Below are 14635 nucleotides of genomic sequence, written 5' to 3'. Positions count from 1 at the left end.
ACCGACCGTTTGCACAGGGTTCCAAACTTTACACTGCAAAAAACACAATCGTTCAATGCTAAGGTTGGTTGGTTGGTTGTTTCGGGGAAGGAGACCAGACAGTGAGGTCATCGGTCTCATCGGATTAGGGAAGGACGGGGAAGGAAGTCGGCCGTGCCCTTTGAAAGGAACCATCCCGGCATTTGCCTGGAGCGATTTAGGGAAATCACGGAAAACCTAAATCAGGACGGCCGGACGCGGGATTGAACCGTCGTCCTCCCGAATGCGAGTCCAGTGTCTAACCACTGCGCCACCTCGCTCGGTCTGTTCAATGCTAAGGCTTCCCGCCAACTGGAGCTGTAGAGAAGAGGGTACGGAACAAGCCAGTACCTGCCACATACCAATGCTGCAAACTGTTGAAGAGTTACGAAGATGGAGGCATTACTTTTGAGTCAACCCTCGTACATAGAGGCTCCGCCAGCAACCATAAGGTGCGTGGCGGAGGGTACCCTATCCCACTACTTGTCATTTACACTCCTGTTCTACTTGCAAATAGAGCGACGGAAAAACGACCGTCTGTACGCCTCCGTACACACCCTAATTTCTTGTATCTTTTGTTCGTGGTCACTACGCGTGATGTATGTCGGAGGGGCAGACTCGTTCGACACTCAGCTTCAAATGCCGGTCCACTAAATTTTCTTCACAGTGTTTCCCAAAAAGAACGCCGCCTTCCCTCTGGGGATTCCCATTTGAGACCAGGAAGCATCTCCTTAACACTTACGTTATGTTCGAACCTACCGGGAACAAATCTAGCAGCCTGCCTCTGAATTGCTTGGATGCCTTCCTTCGATCCGACCTGATAAGGATCCCAAACACTCGGGCAGTACTCAAGAGTAAGTCGCACCAGCGTCTTATATGCGGTCTCCCTTACAGGTGAACCACTCTTTCCTAAAATTCTCCAAATAACCCGAAGTCGGCCATTTGCCTTCCCCACCACAGTTTTCACATGTTCATTCCACCTCATACCCCTTTGCAACGTTACGCCCAGGTATTTAAACGACTTGACTGTGTCAAGGTAGACACTAGTAATAATGTATCCGAACAATACAGATTTGTTCTTCCTACTCATCCGCATTAACTTACAGTTTTCCACATTTAGGGCTAGCTGCCATTCATCACACCAACTGGAAATTTTTTCTAAATCGCCTTCTATCTTCCTACAGTCACTCAAATTCAACACCTTACCGTACACCACGGCATCATCAGCAGACAACCACAGACTGCTGCCTACCCCGTTCGACAAATCGTATAGAGAACAGCAGTGATCCTATCACACTTCTGGGGCACTCCTGTCGATACCCTTGTCTCTGATGAACACTCGCCGTCGAGGACAACATACTGTGTGCTATTACTTAAGAAGTCTTCGAGCCAATCACGTATCTGTGGACTTATTCCATGTGCTTGCACCTTCTTCAACAGCCTGCAATAGGCCACCGTGTTAAATGCTTACCGGAAATCTAGAAATATGGTATCTGCCTGTTGCCGTTCATAAATTGTTCTGAGTATATCATGTGAGAAAACCATGCCGATTCATGGACATACACTGCTCAGCTTCAAGAAAGTTTATTACATTCAAACTGAGAATGTGTTCAAGGATTCTGCAGTAACAGAAGTTAAGGATATTGGTCTACAATTTTGCGGGTCAGTTCTTTTACTTTTCTTATACAGGGTGTTACAAAAAGGTACGGCCAAACTTTCAGGAAACATTCCTCACACACAAATAAAGAAAAGATGTTATGTGGACATGTGTCCGGAAACGCTTAATTTCCATGTTAGAGCTCATTTTAGTTTCGTCAGTATGTACTGTACTTCCTCGATTCACCGCCATGATTTCATACGGGATACTCTACCTGTGCTGCTAGAACATGTGCCTTTACAAGTACGACACTACATTTGGTTCATGCACGATGGAGCTCCTGCACATTTCAGTCGAAGTGTTCGTACGCTTCTCAACTACAGATTCACTGACCGATGGATTGGTAGAGGCGGACCAATTCCATGGCCTCCACGCTCTCCTGACCTCAACCCTCTTGACTTTCATTTATGGGGGCATTTGAAAGCTCTTGTCTACGCAACCCCGGTACCACATGTAGACTCTTCGTGCTCGTATTGTGGACGGCTGTGATACAATACGCCATTCTCCAGGGCTGCATCAGCGCATCAGGGATTCCATGCGACGGAGGGTGGATGCATGTATCCTCGCTAACGGAGGACATTTTGAACATTTCCTGTAACAAAGTGTTTGAAGTCACGTTGGTACATTCTGTTGCTGTGTGTTTCCATTCCATGATTAATGTGATTTGAAGAGAAGTAATAAAATGAGCTCTAAAATGGAAATTAAGCGTTTCCGGACACAGGTCCACTTACCATTTTTCTTTCTTTGTGTGTGATGAATGTTTCCTGAAAGTTTGGCCGTACCTTTTTGTAGCACCCTGTATACTGGAGTCACCTGCGCTTTTTCCCAGCCGCTTGGGACTTTGTGCTGGGCGAGAGATTCACGGTAAATGCAAGCTAGGTAAGGGGCCAATGCCTTAGAGTACTCTTCGTAAAATAAAACTGGGCTTCCATCCGCACATGGTGATTTATATGTTTTCAAATCTAAGTTGCTTCTCTACGCCATGTATGCTTATTTCTATTTCGTCCATACCCCGGAGTCTGTCCGATGGTCAAATGACGATATCTTTGTTCGGTTCTGCAGCGTGAACGATTTCTTGAACGTGACATTCAAAACTCCGGCTTTCGTTTTGCTATCATCTACTGCCAAACCAGACTGGTTAACAAGGGACTGAATAGAAGCCTTATACCGGCCTAGTGATTTTACATACGACCACGATTTTCTCTGGTTCTTTTGCTAAGGTGTGACTACACGCGTTTGTATTTTACAGAGCTGAGTAAAAGTACCCACTACTGATGGAACGAATGTGCGGGAAAAAGAGAAGTGGTTGTTGGCACAGAGTTTCCAGAGTCGTGTGAAGCCAGTAGACCAGGCGGTGGACTCACCTGCACCCAGTGGAGCAGCATCTTGGCGAAGGAGGGGCTGAACTGCATGGCCTGCGTCATGGACAGACCGTCCAGGTCGAGGATGACGTTGACGCCGGCGATCTGCGTGCGCGGCTCCGACACGGCGATCTCCAGGAACAGCATCACGCAGCTGTACAGCTCGTCCAGCGAACACTCCGAAGGCTTCCACCGGCCTGCGCAGTTGCAACCCAGCCACTTAGCGCACGTGTCTACTGCGCACAATCACATACAAGTAAGAGACGAAAGAAGTTCCGGCCAACTGAGCTAGGCCAACTCAGCAACCTCTAGTTGTAATTGTCAGGACGTCTCCGGCTTACTCATCCGACAATTCCTACTAATGTAACCCAACTTGCCACAAATCCAACACCTTACCTTACCTTCCTTTTCCCACTGCTGATTCGTAGAAGTAATTTCCTTACTAATTCTCCTGTCCACGTAACCTTTCATAATTAATGGCCTGCCCTGGCCTCCGTGAGTCTACATTCATAATAGCCTGGATGTGCCTTTCTAATTCTGGGCAAACGTTTGTGGTGTCCCACCAAATACTGCCCTCAGTCTATCACCTGATCGTAATCCTTGAACAATATGTAATACAATTTCTCTTTTGTAGTATGGCAGGCACAAGGCTAGCGCACTCTCTCTAACTCTCTCGACAAAGACGACAATCTTTTCATTGTCCCCCTGCTCTGGACCATACTCCCTATAAACTAATTCTTGCAATGCACGGGGTGGAATCAAGGTGTACATTTTTCCTTTAAATTGTTCCAACGTTAGTCTCTCCTGAATCGCGTTCAACAGGTGTTCTACTAACTCTCCCTTTACCTTTCCCACCAAGAGTTTTAAAATTTCCAAGTGTGACATGTTAACAGCTCGCCCTTTCTGCTGAAAACCAATGATGAAATACAAAAACACCACAATATTCTCCACCGAATGTGAACACCATTCCTTACATCCTTAAATAATCTTGCATGGGATGAGGTAATTTCGAATACTAATATTTTGAAGAATCAGCCTCAGTTGCGCAAATTTTTTTCTGGTCTTTACCAGGTTTCGGCTAAATTAATCTAGCCTTCTTCAGAAGCATAAAATTACTATAACATGCCACAGCAAGGCACAGTCAACATTAAAATTAAAACCTATAGTAGCGTGGTACCATGTCGAATTAAAACTACGTAACTCAAGTCCAGCCCCGGCATCTCTTCACCACGTGGTCGGTTGGCAGCGGCAACTGTGTTGACACTGATCGTTGCACGCGGAATTATTGTACTGCAATTCCGCCTGATGGTTAGGCAACCCCTTCGACACCCGTTTGGTGCGGTTTGCCTACCTTCATGCGCTAGGTCACAGTCTGGCCAAATTGGTGTCGAAGTTTCTGACAGGTAGATTAGTAACGTGCTCAACAAAGTTGCGGGGCTGGCAGCGAGAACGTTGCCGAACTCGGATGTCTTAGAGGTACCCTTTGCCATTTTATTCACGCACATGTTAACGTTGTACTCCCGCTTGATCACTTCACAGGAGGGTGGAAAGCAGGAGGGTTGGAAAACCTTAAGCTCGCTTAGCATTGACGGTAGAAATATGTGGCTTACAAGGAACTGCTCGCCGATTGTCGCTCGTTCTTTTTAACTCCTCACGCACAGTCATTAAGTTAGCTGGGGTGCTGGTAACACTCAAACTCACGGCTGATTCTTTCCGCTAATTTCAGGCGAAGTTTTACAATCACCGTCCGCAGTGGTTCACGGTCCCTGTCCGTCACTTCATGAGGTTTACAGGGTTTTCGTTTAGTTCTGATTGCTCCTTCGCTTTTTCAACTTCACTGTCACATCCTTAACAAAAGCGCAGCTTTAGAAGCTTTGAAATGTCTTTGATGGGTTTTTTACTCTGGTGGCATCCAATGACTAGCAACGTTCGAAGTCAAGAGCTCTCCTGACGGATCCATTCTGCTGTTTACTGCTTCTATACTGACAACACAGAAATGAGGTGGTGTAAAAAGCGACGCCACTGGACAATGGATGACTGGACAAGAGTGATCTGGAGTGATTAACCATACATACCGTGTGGCAATGCTGTGGTAGGGCTTGTGTTTGGTGAATGGATGGCCAATATTACCTGCAGTCATGTGCAGAGCCAACAGTAAAGTACTGATGATGCAGCGTTAAGGTATGGGGGTATTTTTCGTGGTTAGGGTGTGATCCTCTTGTTTCGCTTGACAAAATGCTCAATGAGGAAACAACTGAGAACATTTTACAGTAATATGTACTGCCAACAGTAGACGAACAGTTTGGAGATACTAACTGTATCAGCATGACTATGCTTCCGGTCTTAAAACATCATTTGTGGTTTGTGGAGTGCAACATTTCTGAAATAGACTGGTCTCCCCGGAGTCCCGACTTGGACACATTGGAACACCTTTGGATGAGTTAGAACGCAGACCCCAGCGTTCAACATCTACCTTCTGCGGTTTTTGTTGCCATTTCCCTACAGACATTCAGGCACCTCATTGATAGTATCCCCAGCAGAATTCAAGGGTAAACACTCGCCATATTAGCGTCCCTTAACAGATGTCTGGATTAAAAAAAATGGAATGATCATGTGGCATTGTTGGCCGGGAGGCCGGATAATTTTGATCAAATAGTATATGACTGAACGGCGAACTGGTAACAGCACTGGGCCGTAGTTTTAACTAAAATTTTTTGCCTAGCGTTTAGTTCCAATTAGAGAGACAGATCTATGGAAATAGGTCTTTTACGGTCGGGGAAATTTGGCAGAATTTAGATTCCTGTCTCCGTAATGCCTGAGTCTCTCCCTCAGGTGGGGACTAAGCCTTAGATGTATAATAACGCCTCTGACCTAGGCATAAACTCCAGCAGGGTGTCCCACCGAAGAAGCGCCAGCTCTTAAAACCTCTATTTTGAAACAAAAATATAGCCTATCGGCCCATATTTTTAAAGTCTCACAAGCTAAACGAGGCTGTGACAGTTAATTGGAATTGTGTTACCGTACCAGAGAGTGAATGACACCGAGTCTGACTATTTAAATTTAAAATTGTTCGAGTTTATGTTAACGCGGTCATGTTGGAGGAAAGAGAGACCGGAGTGACGGGAATGCCGCTTCCTATACGTATACTCGTGCTGTGCAGCTCTGCAAGAAATTAAGCGTGCCCCGTTACGAAACGGTTCTATGATTCTACAGCAGCTCCGCGGAAGAAACTACAGGCGTAGGAGGAGCCAATTTGTTGAAGCTGTTTCTTCCATTTCCGGCCCGCGCTACCAGCAAAGCTCGGTTGTGAAAACGCTGCATACTTTCTCGTAGACTGATGAACAGTCCTTTTCCTCTGCAACATCAGCTTTAGCCGGCCGGTGTGGGCGAGCGGTTCTAGGCGCTACAGTCTGGAACCCCGCGACCGCTACGGTCGCAGGTTCGAATCCTGCCTCGGGCATGGATGTGTGGGATGTCCTTAGGTTAGTTAGGTTTAAGTAGTTCTAAGTTCTGGGGGACTGGTGACCTCAGATGTTAAGTTCCATAGTGCTCAGAGCCATTTTGAACATCAGCTTTACTATCCCCGCAGGCGCCAAGGTTTTCACTCTAACGCTGCAAAATCGATGAAAGTTTGTTGAAGTTTAGGCTTTTTCTGGATTTATGTGTATTGTAAATACATGCCTGGTATAAGGAAAGTAATTCTCAAAGATAATCGTGATGAAAGTAAAGACGGATAACCTTCCGAAGTAGCTCAAAATGTATGCTGAAAATGTTAACACATTTCAAGGTTTCTCGCTGTTAAATTTAACATTAGATGAGGGCCCAATAAGCTCAGAAACACAAATATGACATTTAGGTAGATCAGTTGCCCACTGTGTACCCTACTGAAACCTACGTGGTTCAGAATTCTTTCCTTTGCTGAAGGTGTTAGATTTGTTGCGTTAATAACTATGATTTTCAGTAAGCCACGCTTCATGAATGAAACTGATTGTTACTCTGAGATTCTTATATAAGAGGAACTTCACAGGTAGATTACGTCCCTTTTTCAAAGATGCAAATGGTTGGCTCAACAAGTTTAGTCAAGTAGCGAGTATGTTGTCATCCATCGTTTCACAGGATGTGTGTCTGTAATTGATAAGAAATATCATGTCTGATAATTGCTACTCCTCTGTCATGTTTACGCACTCAGCTTATGATTCCTATCCTGGGGCGTAAATTTTCAGTGCCCTAATCTCGAATTTTGGGCTCTTTGCATATACATTTCTTGCCTTTGACCCATATGCCATACGATCACATGGTTTCCACGCGCAAGACTTCACTATATTGGCATGTTTGATGTTATAGCCACTCAGTTGTGGGTTATTACAGCTCTTATCTGTAAACATGCAATAATTAAAACCATCCACAATACTAAGGTTGGTTTTAACATCGCAGTGATTTATTAGGGATGGTCCTATTCGAGGCAATATGCTATTATCTTCCTCAGACCTTCCAAATGATTTACTCAGATAGCTATAGGGCACCTACAGTTTAACTTGGACTATGGACCATGATGCAACTTACTACTTTTCACAAAACTATTGCACTGCAAATTACAGTAAACAATCCTAAGACTGACAGAGAAGTGAATCCCAGATATTGAATCTCCAAACCACAATTTTGGAAACTTTAATATACAGGGCGTAATTGGTGTAGATGCAGATATTACTATTGGTGACTGACAATGGTGTACCGAATAACATTACATCAGTATTTACGTCAGCTGCAAACTATTAATTATTGATATTATAAGTCAAATGTTTTCAGGTTGTTTAGTACCTCGAAATACATGTGGCAAGAGCAAACTGTTAATAGTCGATTTCCCCCATGCAGCAGATCAGGTGTTAAAGTGTGAACACGTGGATGCAAAACGGTTAGTCTACACTGATAGGTGTAGTCCACAAGGTGGTGCACTTATGGCTGTGCAGAAAACATCAGTTTGTAAACTTTGTGGCGTGGTTGAGGTAAGACTGTTCGACACAGACTAAAAGCAACCAACACATTGATGTGAGTACATATTAATGTACCAAATGTAAAAATATCTGCACTTTTATCCGTTACTCCCTTTATAATGAACTAGCAACCTGGCTGGCTTTGTTCCACGGTCGAATGACCTGGTTGACATGTCAATAATTTTGTTTGCCAGCCACTGCGTAGAGTTATAAACTTCAGCATTACTTTCATGCAAATTAAATGATGCAAGCAGTACATGCCTTGAAGCTTCCAGAAGGCACGAATGTCACGTGTTCCATATTTAGTTGCCTTTTGGAGCAACACTTCGTGGTTTTCGATAAAGAAATCCATTAATCGTGTTGCAATGTGTATTTGCAAACATTTTTTTCGTATGCGGAGTAACTATACATACAGTTTAGCCATCTGTAACTACACTGAAGAGCCAAAGAAACTGGTACACCTGCCTAATATCGGGTAGGACCCCCGCGAGCACGCAGAAGTGACGCTATACGATGTGGCATGGGTTCGACCAATGTCTGGATTAGTGCTGCAGGGAATTGACACCATGAATCGTGCAGGGCTGTCCATACATCCGTAAGATTACGAGAGGGTACAGATCTCTTCTGAACAGCACTTTGCAAGGCATCCGATATATGCTCAATTATGTTCATGTGTGAGGATTTTGGTGGCCAGCTGAAGTGTTTAAACTCAGAAGTGGGTTCCTGGAGCCACTCTGTAGCAATTCTGAACGTGTGGGGTGTCGCATTACCCTGCTGGAATTGCCCACGTCCATCGGAATGCACAATGGACATGAATGGATGCAGGTGATCAAACAGGATGATTAGGTACGCGTCCTGTCAGAGTCATATCTAGACATATCAGATGCCCCATATCAGTCCAACTGCACACGCCCCACAACATTACAGAGCCTCCACCAGCTTTAACATGCCCTGTTGACATGCAGGGTCGATGGATTCATGAGGTTGTCTCCACACCCATACACGCTCATCCGCCCGATAAAATTTGAAACGCGACTCGTCCGATCAGGCAACATGTTTCTAGTCATCAACAGTCCAATGTTGGCGTTGATGGGCCCAGGAGAGGCGTAAAATTTTGTGTCGTGCAGTCGTCAAGGGTACACGAGTGGGGCTTCGGCTCCGAAAGTCCATATCGATGATGTTTCGTTGAACGGTTCGCACGCTGACACTTGCTGATGGCCCAGCATTGAAATCTGCAGCAGTTTGCGGAAGGGTTGCACTTCTGTCACGCTGAACGATTCTCTTGAGCCGTCATTGGTCCCGTTCTTGCAGGCTGTTTTCCCGGCCGCAGCGATGTCGGAGATTTGATGTTTTACCGGATTCCTGATATTCCCGGTACACTCGTGAAATGGTCGTACCGTAAAATCCTCACTTCATCGCTACCTCGTAGATGCTGTGTCCGATCGCTCGTGCGCCGACTATAGCACCACATTCAAACTCACTTAACTGTCGATAACCTGTCACTGTAGCAGCAGTAACCAATCTAACAACTGCCCCAGACACAGCCGCTTCCGACTGCAGCGTCTTTTTCTGCCTACTTACATATCTCTCTATTTGAATACGTATGCCTATACCAGTTTCTTTGGCTCTTCAATGTACAGTATATCCACGAGTCAGTGACGGCAAAAATAGTGTCTCGCGACATGGTTGGCTCGAAGACCTCGATGAGTCTCTTCAGCCGTTCCTTAGCCCAGAAGGTACCTTTCTTTTGCGAAGTGTGGGAGTTTTGTGTGTGTCTCGGGAGCAAGAGGGAGGGGGGAGGGGATAGTTTCACGTTTGTATTGCCTGGTGGTGTTGAGAGAAAGGAAAGGCTCAAACCTGGTGCCTCCAACAACAGAGGCCGAAGGATGGAGCAGTGTCACATGACATGACCTCACGAGACACTACAGAGGTTTGGAATTTAACCCAGGACACTGGAGCGAAGTCAGATTTTGAGGAACGTATTGCCACCGTCGCTGCTCCTCACTGCCGTAACGGCAAAGGAAAGTTGGCCAACAACGGGAAGAGCACCCTGGCGGTCACCCACCCAAATACCGGCCACGTCCGACGTTGCTTAACTTCGTTGATTTGATGCAAAGTGGTGCGTTGACTGAGGCAAGGCCGTCGACTGCGCCGTATCGCAAATAACCGTATTCGCTATACTCACGGCCTGCGTGGATGAGCAGAATGCGGCGGCCGTGTTGGTCCCTGTTGGGCAGGATGGTGATGATCTGCAGCTTGAGCGGCCGCTCCACGCTGTGGGGCATCACCTGCTGCACGAGCCGGTCGTGCTTCAGCTTGAACTCGTAGAAGCTGCGCATCTGCAACAGACAAGGAGACCGTGAACGGCCGAGCTACGTCGCACGACAACGGTTAGTTTGAGGGGGCGTTCAGTAAGTGACGCAACACACTTCTTTCTCGGCCAGTTTCGGCTGAAACAACTGCGGAATTTGTTTTGGGACACCGTGAAACATTCCTGCTTCAGTCCCGTTAGTTCCATGATTTGCGACAGGTGGCGGCGGTATACCTCAAAATGGCGTCTGTAACTGACAAGGGGAGGCCGCCAATTGTGAAATTCAGATTTGATTCATACTACGCATAATAAAAGCTCATGGCCAGAGGTGTAATGTGGCAAAGCACCAAGATGCACTTCTCAGCCGTTGTCGAGAAAATCGACAGTTTAAAGAAACCGTTGTGGTGAAATACTCTCTACGATTTATAATTTCCTACAGCGTCGTGGCGCAGCGGTAAGCGCTTGGGTTCGTAATACGAAGGTCGCTGGATCGAATTTCGCGCCATGCAACTTTTTTTTTTTAGTATTTGTTTTTTGTAATTCAAATTATATATATATATATATCATGGGGTCTCTACTCTAATTCGAACGTTTGACTTACGTTATAGGTATTCGTTTCGGAATATCGTTTCTACGTCTTCCGTTAACTACACGTGTAAACCTTATGAAGACAATTAATAACATTTGTGAAATACAACTTTGTTTGCGGAAAACATAATCATGTTCGAAGTCGCCAGTTTTGCCACGACAAACGACTTTCAACAACTTATTATATGCATAATTGTTGCAACTGATTGCCGGGAATTTTTTTTATATATATAATTGAAGTTCTAGGGGACTAATGACCTCAGCAGTTGAGTCCCATAGTGCTCAGAGCCATTTTTTTACAAAACCTAACCATGCATTTCGATCATTTAGAACTGTTTATATTTTTCTGTAATTGCACTTTGACTGAACTGCTGGCAATGGAAACAGTTTATTGTTTCGGAGCAAAACGGAACATTGAAGCAAAATTGAGTAGAAGTGGGACACTGAATGGTGACACTTCAAAGATGGGGTTTTACTGCACATGCAAGGAACAATGCATTTATAAAAACAGAAATGTATGTTAAGAATCTGAGTAGTGATACATGTGTTAAAATAGTACTTTGTACAAAATGACTACATAATATAAACACTAGATCATAATTTATCACCACTTTCTTTTGCAAACATATACAGACACTACGGTTACTTTGTGTAACAAACTTATTAGCTTGGTGCATGCCTGCCATGACAAAGTTTTGCCCATTCTGAAGTGTGATACTTTAGAGGAGAATATAATGTGGCATAATAGAACATTATAAAACGTACTGTACAATTCTGTAGATTTCAGAGCGTGTAATACTGTGATGTGAACTTAATGTGAAGTTACGTACATGCAGAATTTTGAGTTATGTTATTGCTTGATTACTGTACCCAAGAAAAACTAGTTCTCTTATGAAAAAATTAAGGCAATAGTATTCAGTTCTGATCTATTTATAGAAGGACTGTACTAAAAACAAAATATGTCCAATCAAACGTAAATACAGAATGAAAGCATTCTTTCTTGGAATAATATACAACAGAGCAGTAGTAGCCTAATAACGATAAAACTCAATGTAAAGACAGTGGCCCGCATCTCGTGGTCGTGCGGTAGCTTTCTCGCTTCCCACGCCCGGGTTCCCGGGTTCGATTCCCGGCGGGGTCAGGGATTTTCTCTGCCTCGTGATGGCTGGGTGTTGTGTGCTGTCCTTAGGTTAGTTAGGTTTAAGTAGTTCTAAGTTCTATGGGACTGATGACCATAAATGTTAAGTCCCATAGTGTTCAGAGCCATTTGAACCATTTTTTTTGTAAAGACAGTGAATTCATGTTCAGGCCAAAAGTCATGCTGCAACTATGAAGTAATTAACAAGAATGTCCAAAGTATTGTTACCAACGCATATTTCACGAAATTTCAATATTAAAACGAAGATATTTCAACATACTAATTTTATCAGAGATGTTGTCATGATTTGCCAAGATAAAATTTGTAACCAAGTGGACGAAAGAATATAAATTTCAATTCTAAGTTTTATTGTTTTCAGTTTAAAGAAAACAGAGATCTTGTAACCGCTGCATGTTACATACAGATCAGTGGCAGTAGCAACGTTCGGTTACTAGCACGGCAGTCTTGAATCAGTTTTGTCAGTTGAAAATCCATGTCAGTTTTATCTCTGATGTCTTGTAATAAACATTTTTTAAACTTATTTTACTGCATTTCAGGTACGTTATTTGTTGGTGAACGCATTTCCAAGTGCCTGCCAATCCATAATAACTGATCCCAGAGAATATTTTAAATGGCGGAAATTATTTCAGAACTGAGCTACACACCCAGCATCGCTTCGACAACTGGGAAGTTTAGTAATTGAAATCTACCCACAAAAGCTAGTTTATGTAATAACCCCATCCCTGAGTTAAATGAGTGGAGCAACAAATATTTCCCTAAGTGCACCACACTGACATTTGTTCAAAATTAAAGCTGCAGCTAATCACATGTATTATTCTGTTCAGTGTATTACAAGTCCCAGACGTTTTTTAACAATGCAACTACGATGTGAGTCTTCCTTGAATAATTAACTTCAATTTTAGTGTGCTTTTGAGGAACGTCATAATCCTCATCACACCTAACCGCATTACAGGAGTTGTCTAGTACAGTAATGATAGTAGGAATTTTTCTTACCCTCTTCAGTGCGCTCTCTGGATAGAACTTGCATGGCCTCAAGAATATGTATAGGAACTCCTCATCGTCTTTGGGAACGTTGAGATCATCCTCCTCTGCAACAGAAAATATCCATATTTATTATGTACAGCAGTTTTTATTTAAAATACAACTTCAGCAACAGTAAGTTAAAGAGAAAATATTTCTCCATTGATGGATCAGTTGCCAAAAATCAAAATAATATGCCTGAGTTGTCATTAGACTCCCATGAACACCGAACAAATTATGGCCTGTCTCTTATTAATGCGGCAGCCTTAACTCACTGCTGACTATCTTCTCATAATTGTCTTTATGAAGGTAAGAGGCGGTTCTGCTGTCTGTCAGAGTCGCGGCGAGTAGGATCGCCCGATTGAAGGAAATTGTGAAATTTAACTAAGCATCTCTGGGAGATGGGTTCCGTGCAAAATGGAGATCAGACTCTCGTCATAAATATTTGTTGTCGACAGGCAACATACATTTTAAAAATGAGGCAGGATGTGGCGAAACTGGTGTCCCTCATTATCGTTTCACAAACCATGTGTTCACTCATCCCAATTTGAGAGGGGTGTATTCCTATGAAGAAGATAGCTACCCAGCCAGCCTCGAACATGACAGTTTTAATATAACTGTTTCACTTAAACGCAGTTACAGAGGTCACATCAATTATCTAGACAAGAACTAGCTCATCGACTCCAGTATGTCACCGTTAAACTTGCACGCGTTACTGATATGTATTTACCTACACATTGGATTAATTATTTTCCACATATACAGAGCATACCTGAACAGCCATTCAAATGAGCTGTTGATAATTCTACTCGTTAACCCTGTATTATTTGCGTTTTGCCAGTAGTACAATGAAGTTGATAAAGCAAACACAATGGAAAAACAATGTAAGACAGCTTGTATCTCCAAATATTTTGATAGTCAGATATATACCGGGAAAAGGCTTCACTGTTAATATATGCGATCTAAGCCGAAGAGAGTCCACTATCATGGAGTTCCTATCAGCAGAGCATTACTACTTACGGAGAACACGAAGTAAACAACTTCTATAATGCCACTGTAGATTTCCGTGTTCGTTCAATGGCAAAAAAAATTGTTCCGCAAAGCACTCCGAGGCTGAAAAATATGTATGAGTATTCTGATACGCATGAACATGCAATAACACGTTTACTCCAAGACGAAAATACACAACATTTTACTACTAGGAAACTACAATTGGTGATTGAAGACAAAGTAAAGAACTCATCTTCTAACAACTTCCAACGAACTAGCGCAAGCCCTCTGAGTCTTCAATCCGAAGACTGATCTGAGTTAACTCTTCAGCTGGTGTATCCTGTGCAAGTCTCTGGCTCTGTTTTAAATACTGCGATATACATACACCTAGAGGTACATACTGTAATCAGCTGTTGCTCTTCCTGTACATCTTAGTTTGTCTACTTAACCTACAAAACCACTCTTTGATGACTCAGGATCTGTCTCGCTTCATTAGTTGCTGCCTTGGTAATCTTCAGAAATAGTCTACTGCAACGTATT

At 43.6% G+C, this 14635-nt stretch overlaps 1 protein-coding gene across 1 annotated transcript in view; it reads right to left on the bottom strand.

Annotated features, from left to right (window-relative positions):
• The window catches only part of LOC126458504 (alpha-tocopherol transfer protein-like), a 129060-nt gene that overhangs the window by 27743 nt on the left and 86682 nt on the right, over positions 1-14635 (bottom strand). Inside the window, exons 2-4 of the mRNA XM_050095599.1 lie at positions 13079-13173; positions 10213-10366; positions 3040-3233 (exon numbers count right to left, since the gene is read on the bottom strand). Coding sequence (XP_049951556.1) covers positions 3040-3233; positions 10213-10366; positions 13079-13173 — 443 coding nt within the window. The remainder of the gene's footprint in view (positions 1-3039; positions 3234-10212; positions 10367-13078; positions 13174-14635) is intronic.

The sequence above is a fragment of the Schistocerca serialis genome, chromosome 2 (genome assembly GCF_023864345.2).
Source record: "Schistocerca serialis cubense isolate TAMUIC-IGC-003099 chromosome 2, iqSchSeri2.2, whole genome shotgun sequence".
NCBI lineage: Eukaryota > Metazoa > Arthropoda > Insecta > Orthoptera > Acrididae > Schistocerca > Schistocerca serialis.
Note: the sequence above shows the minus strand (reverse complement) of the source record. Positions and strands in the feature narration are given on the sequence as shown.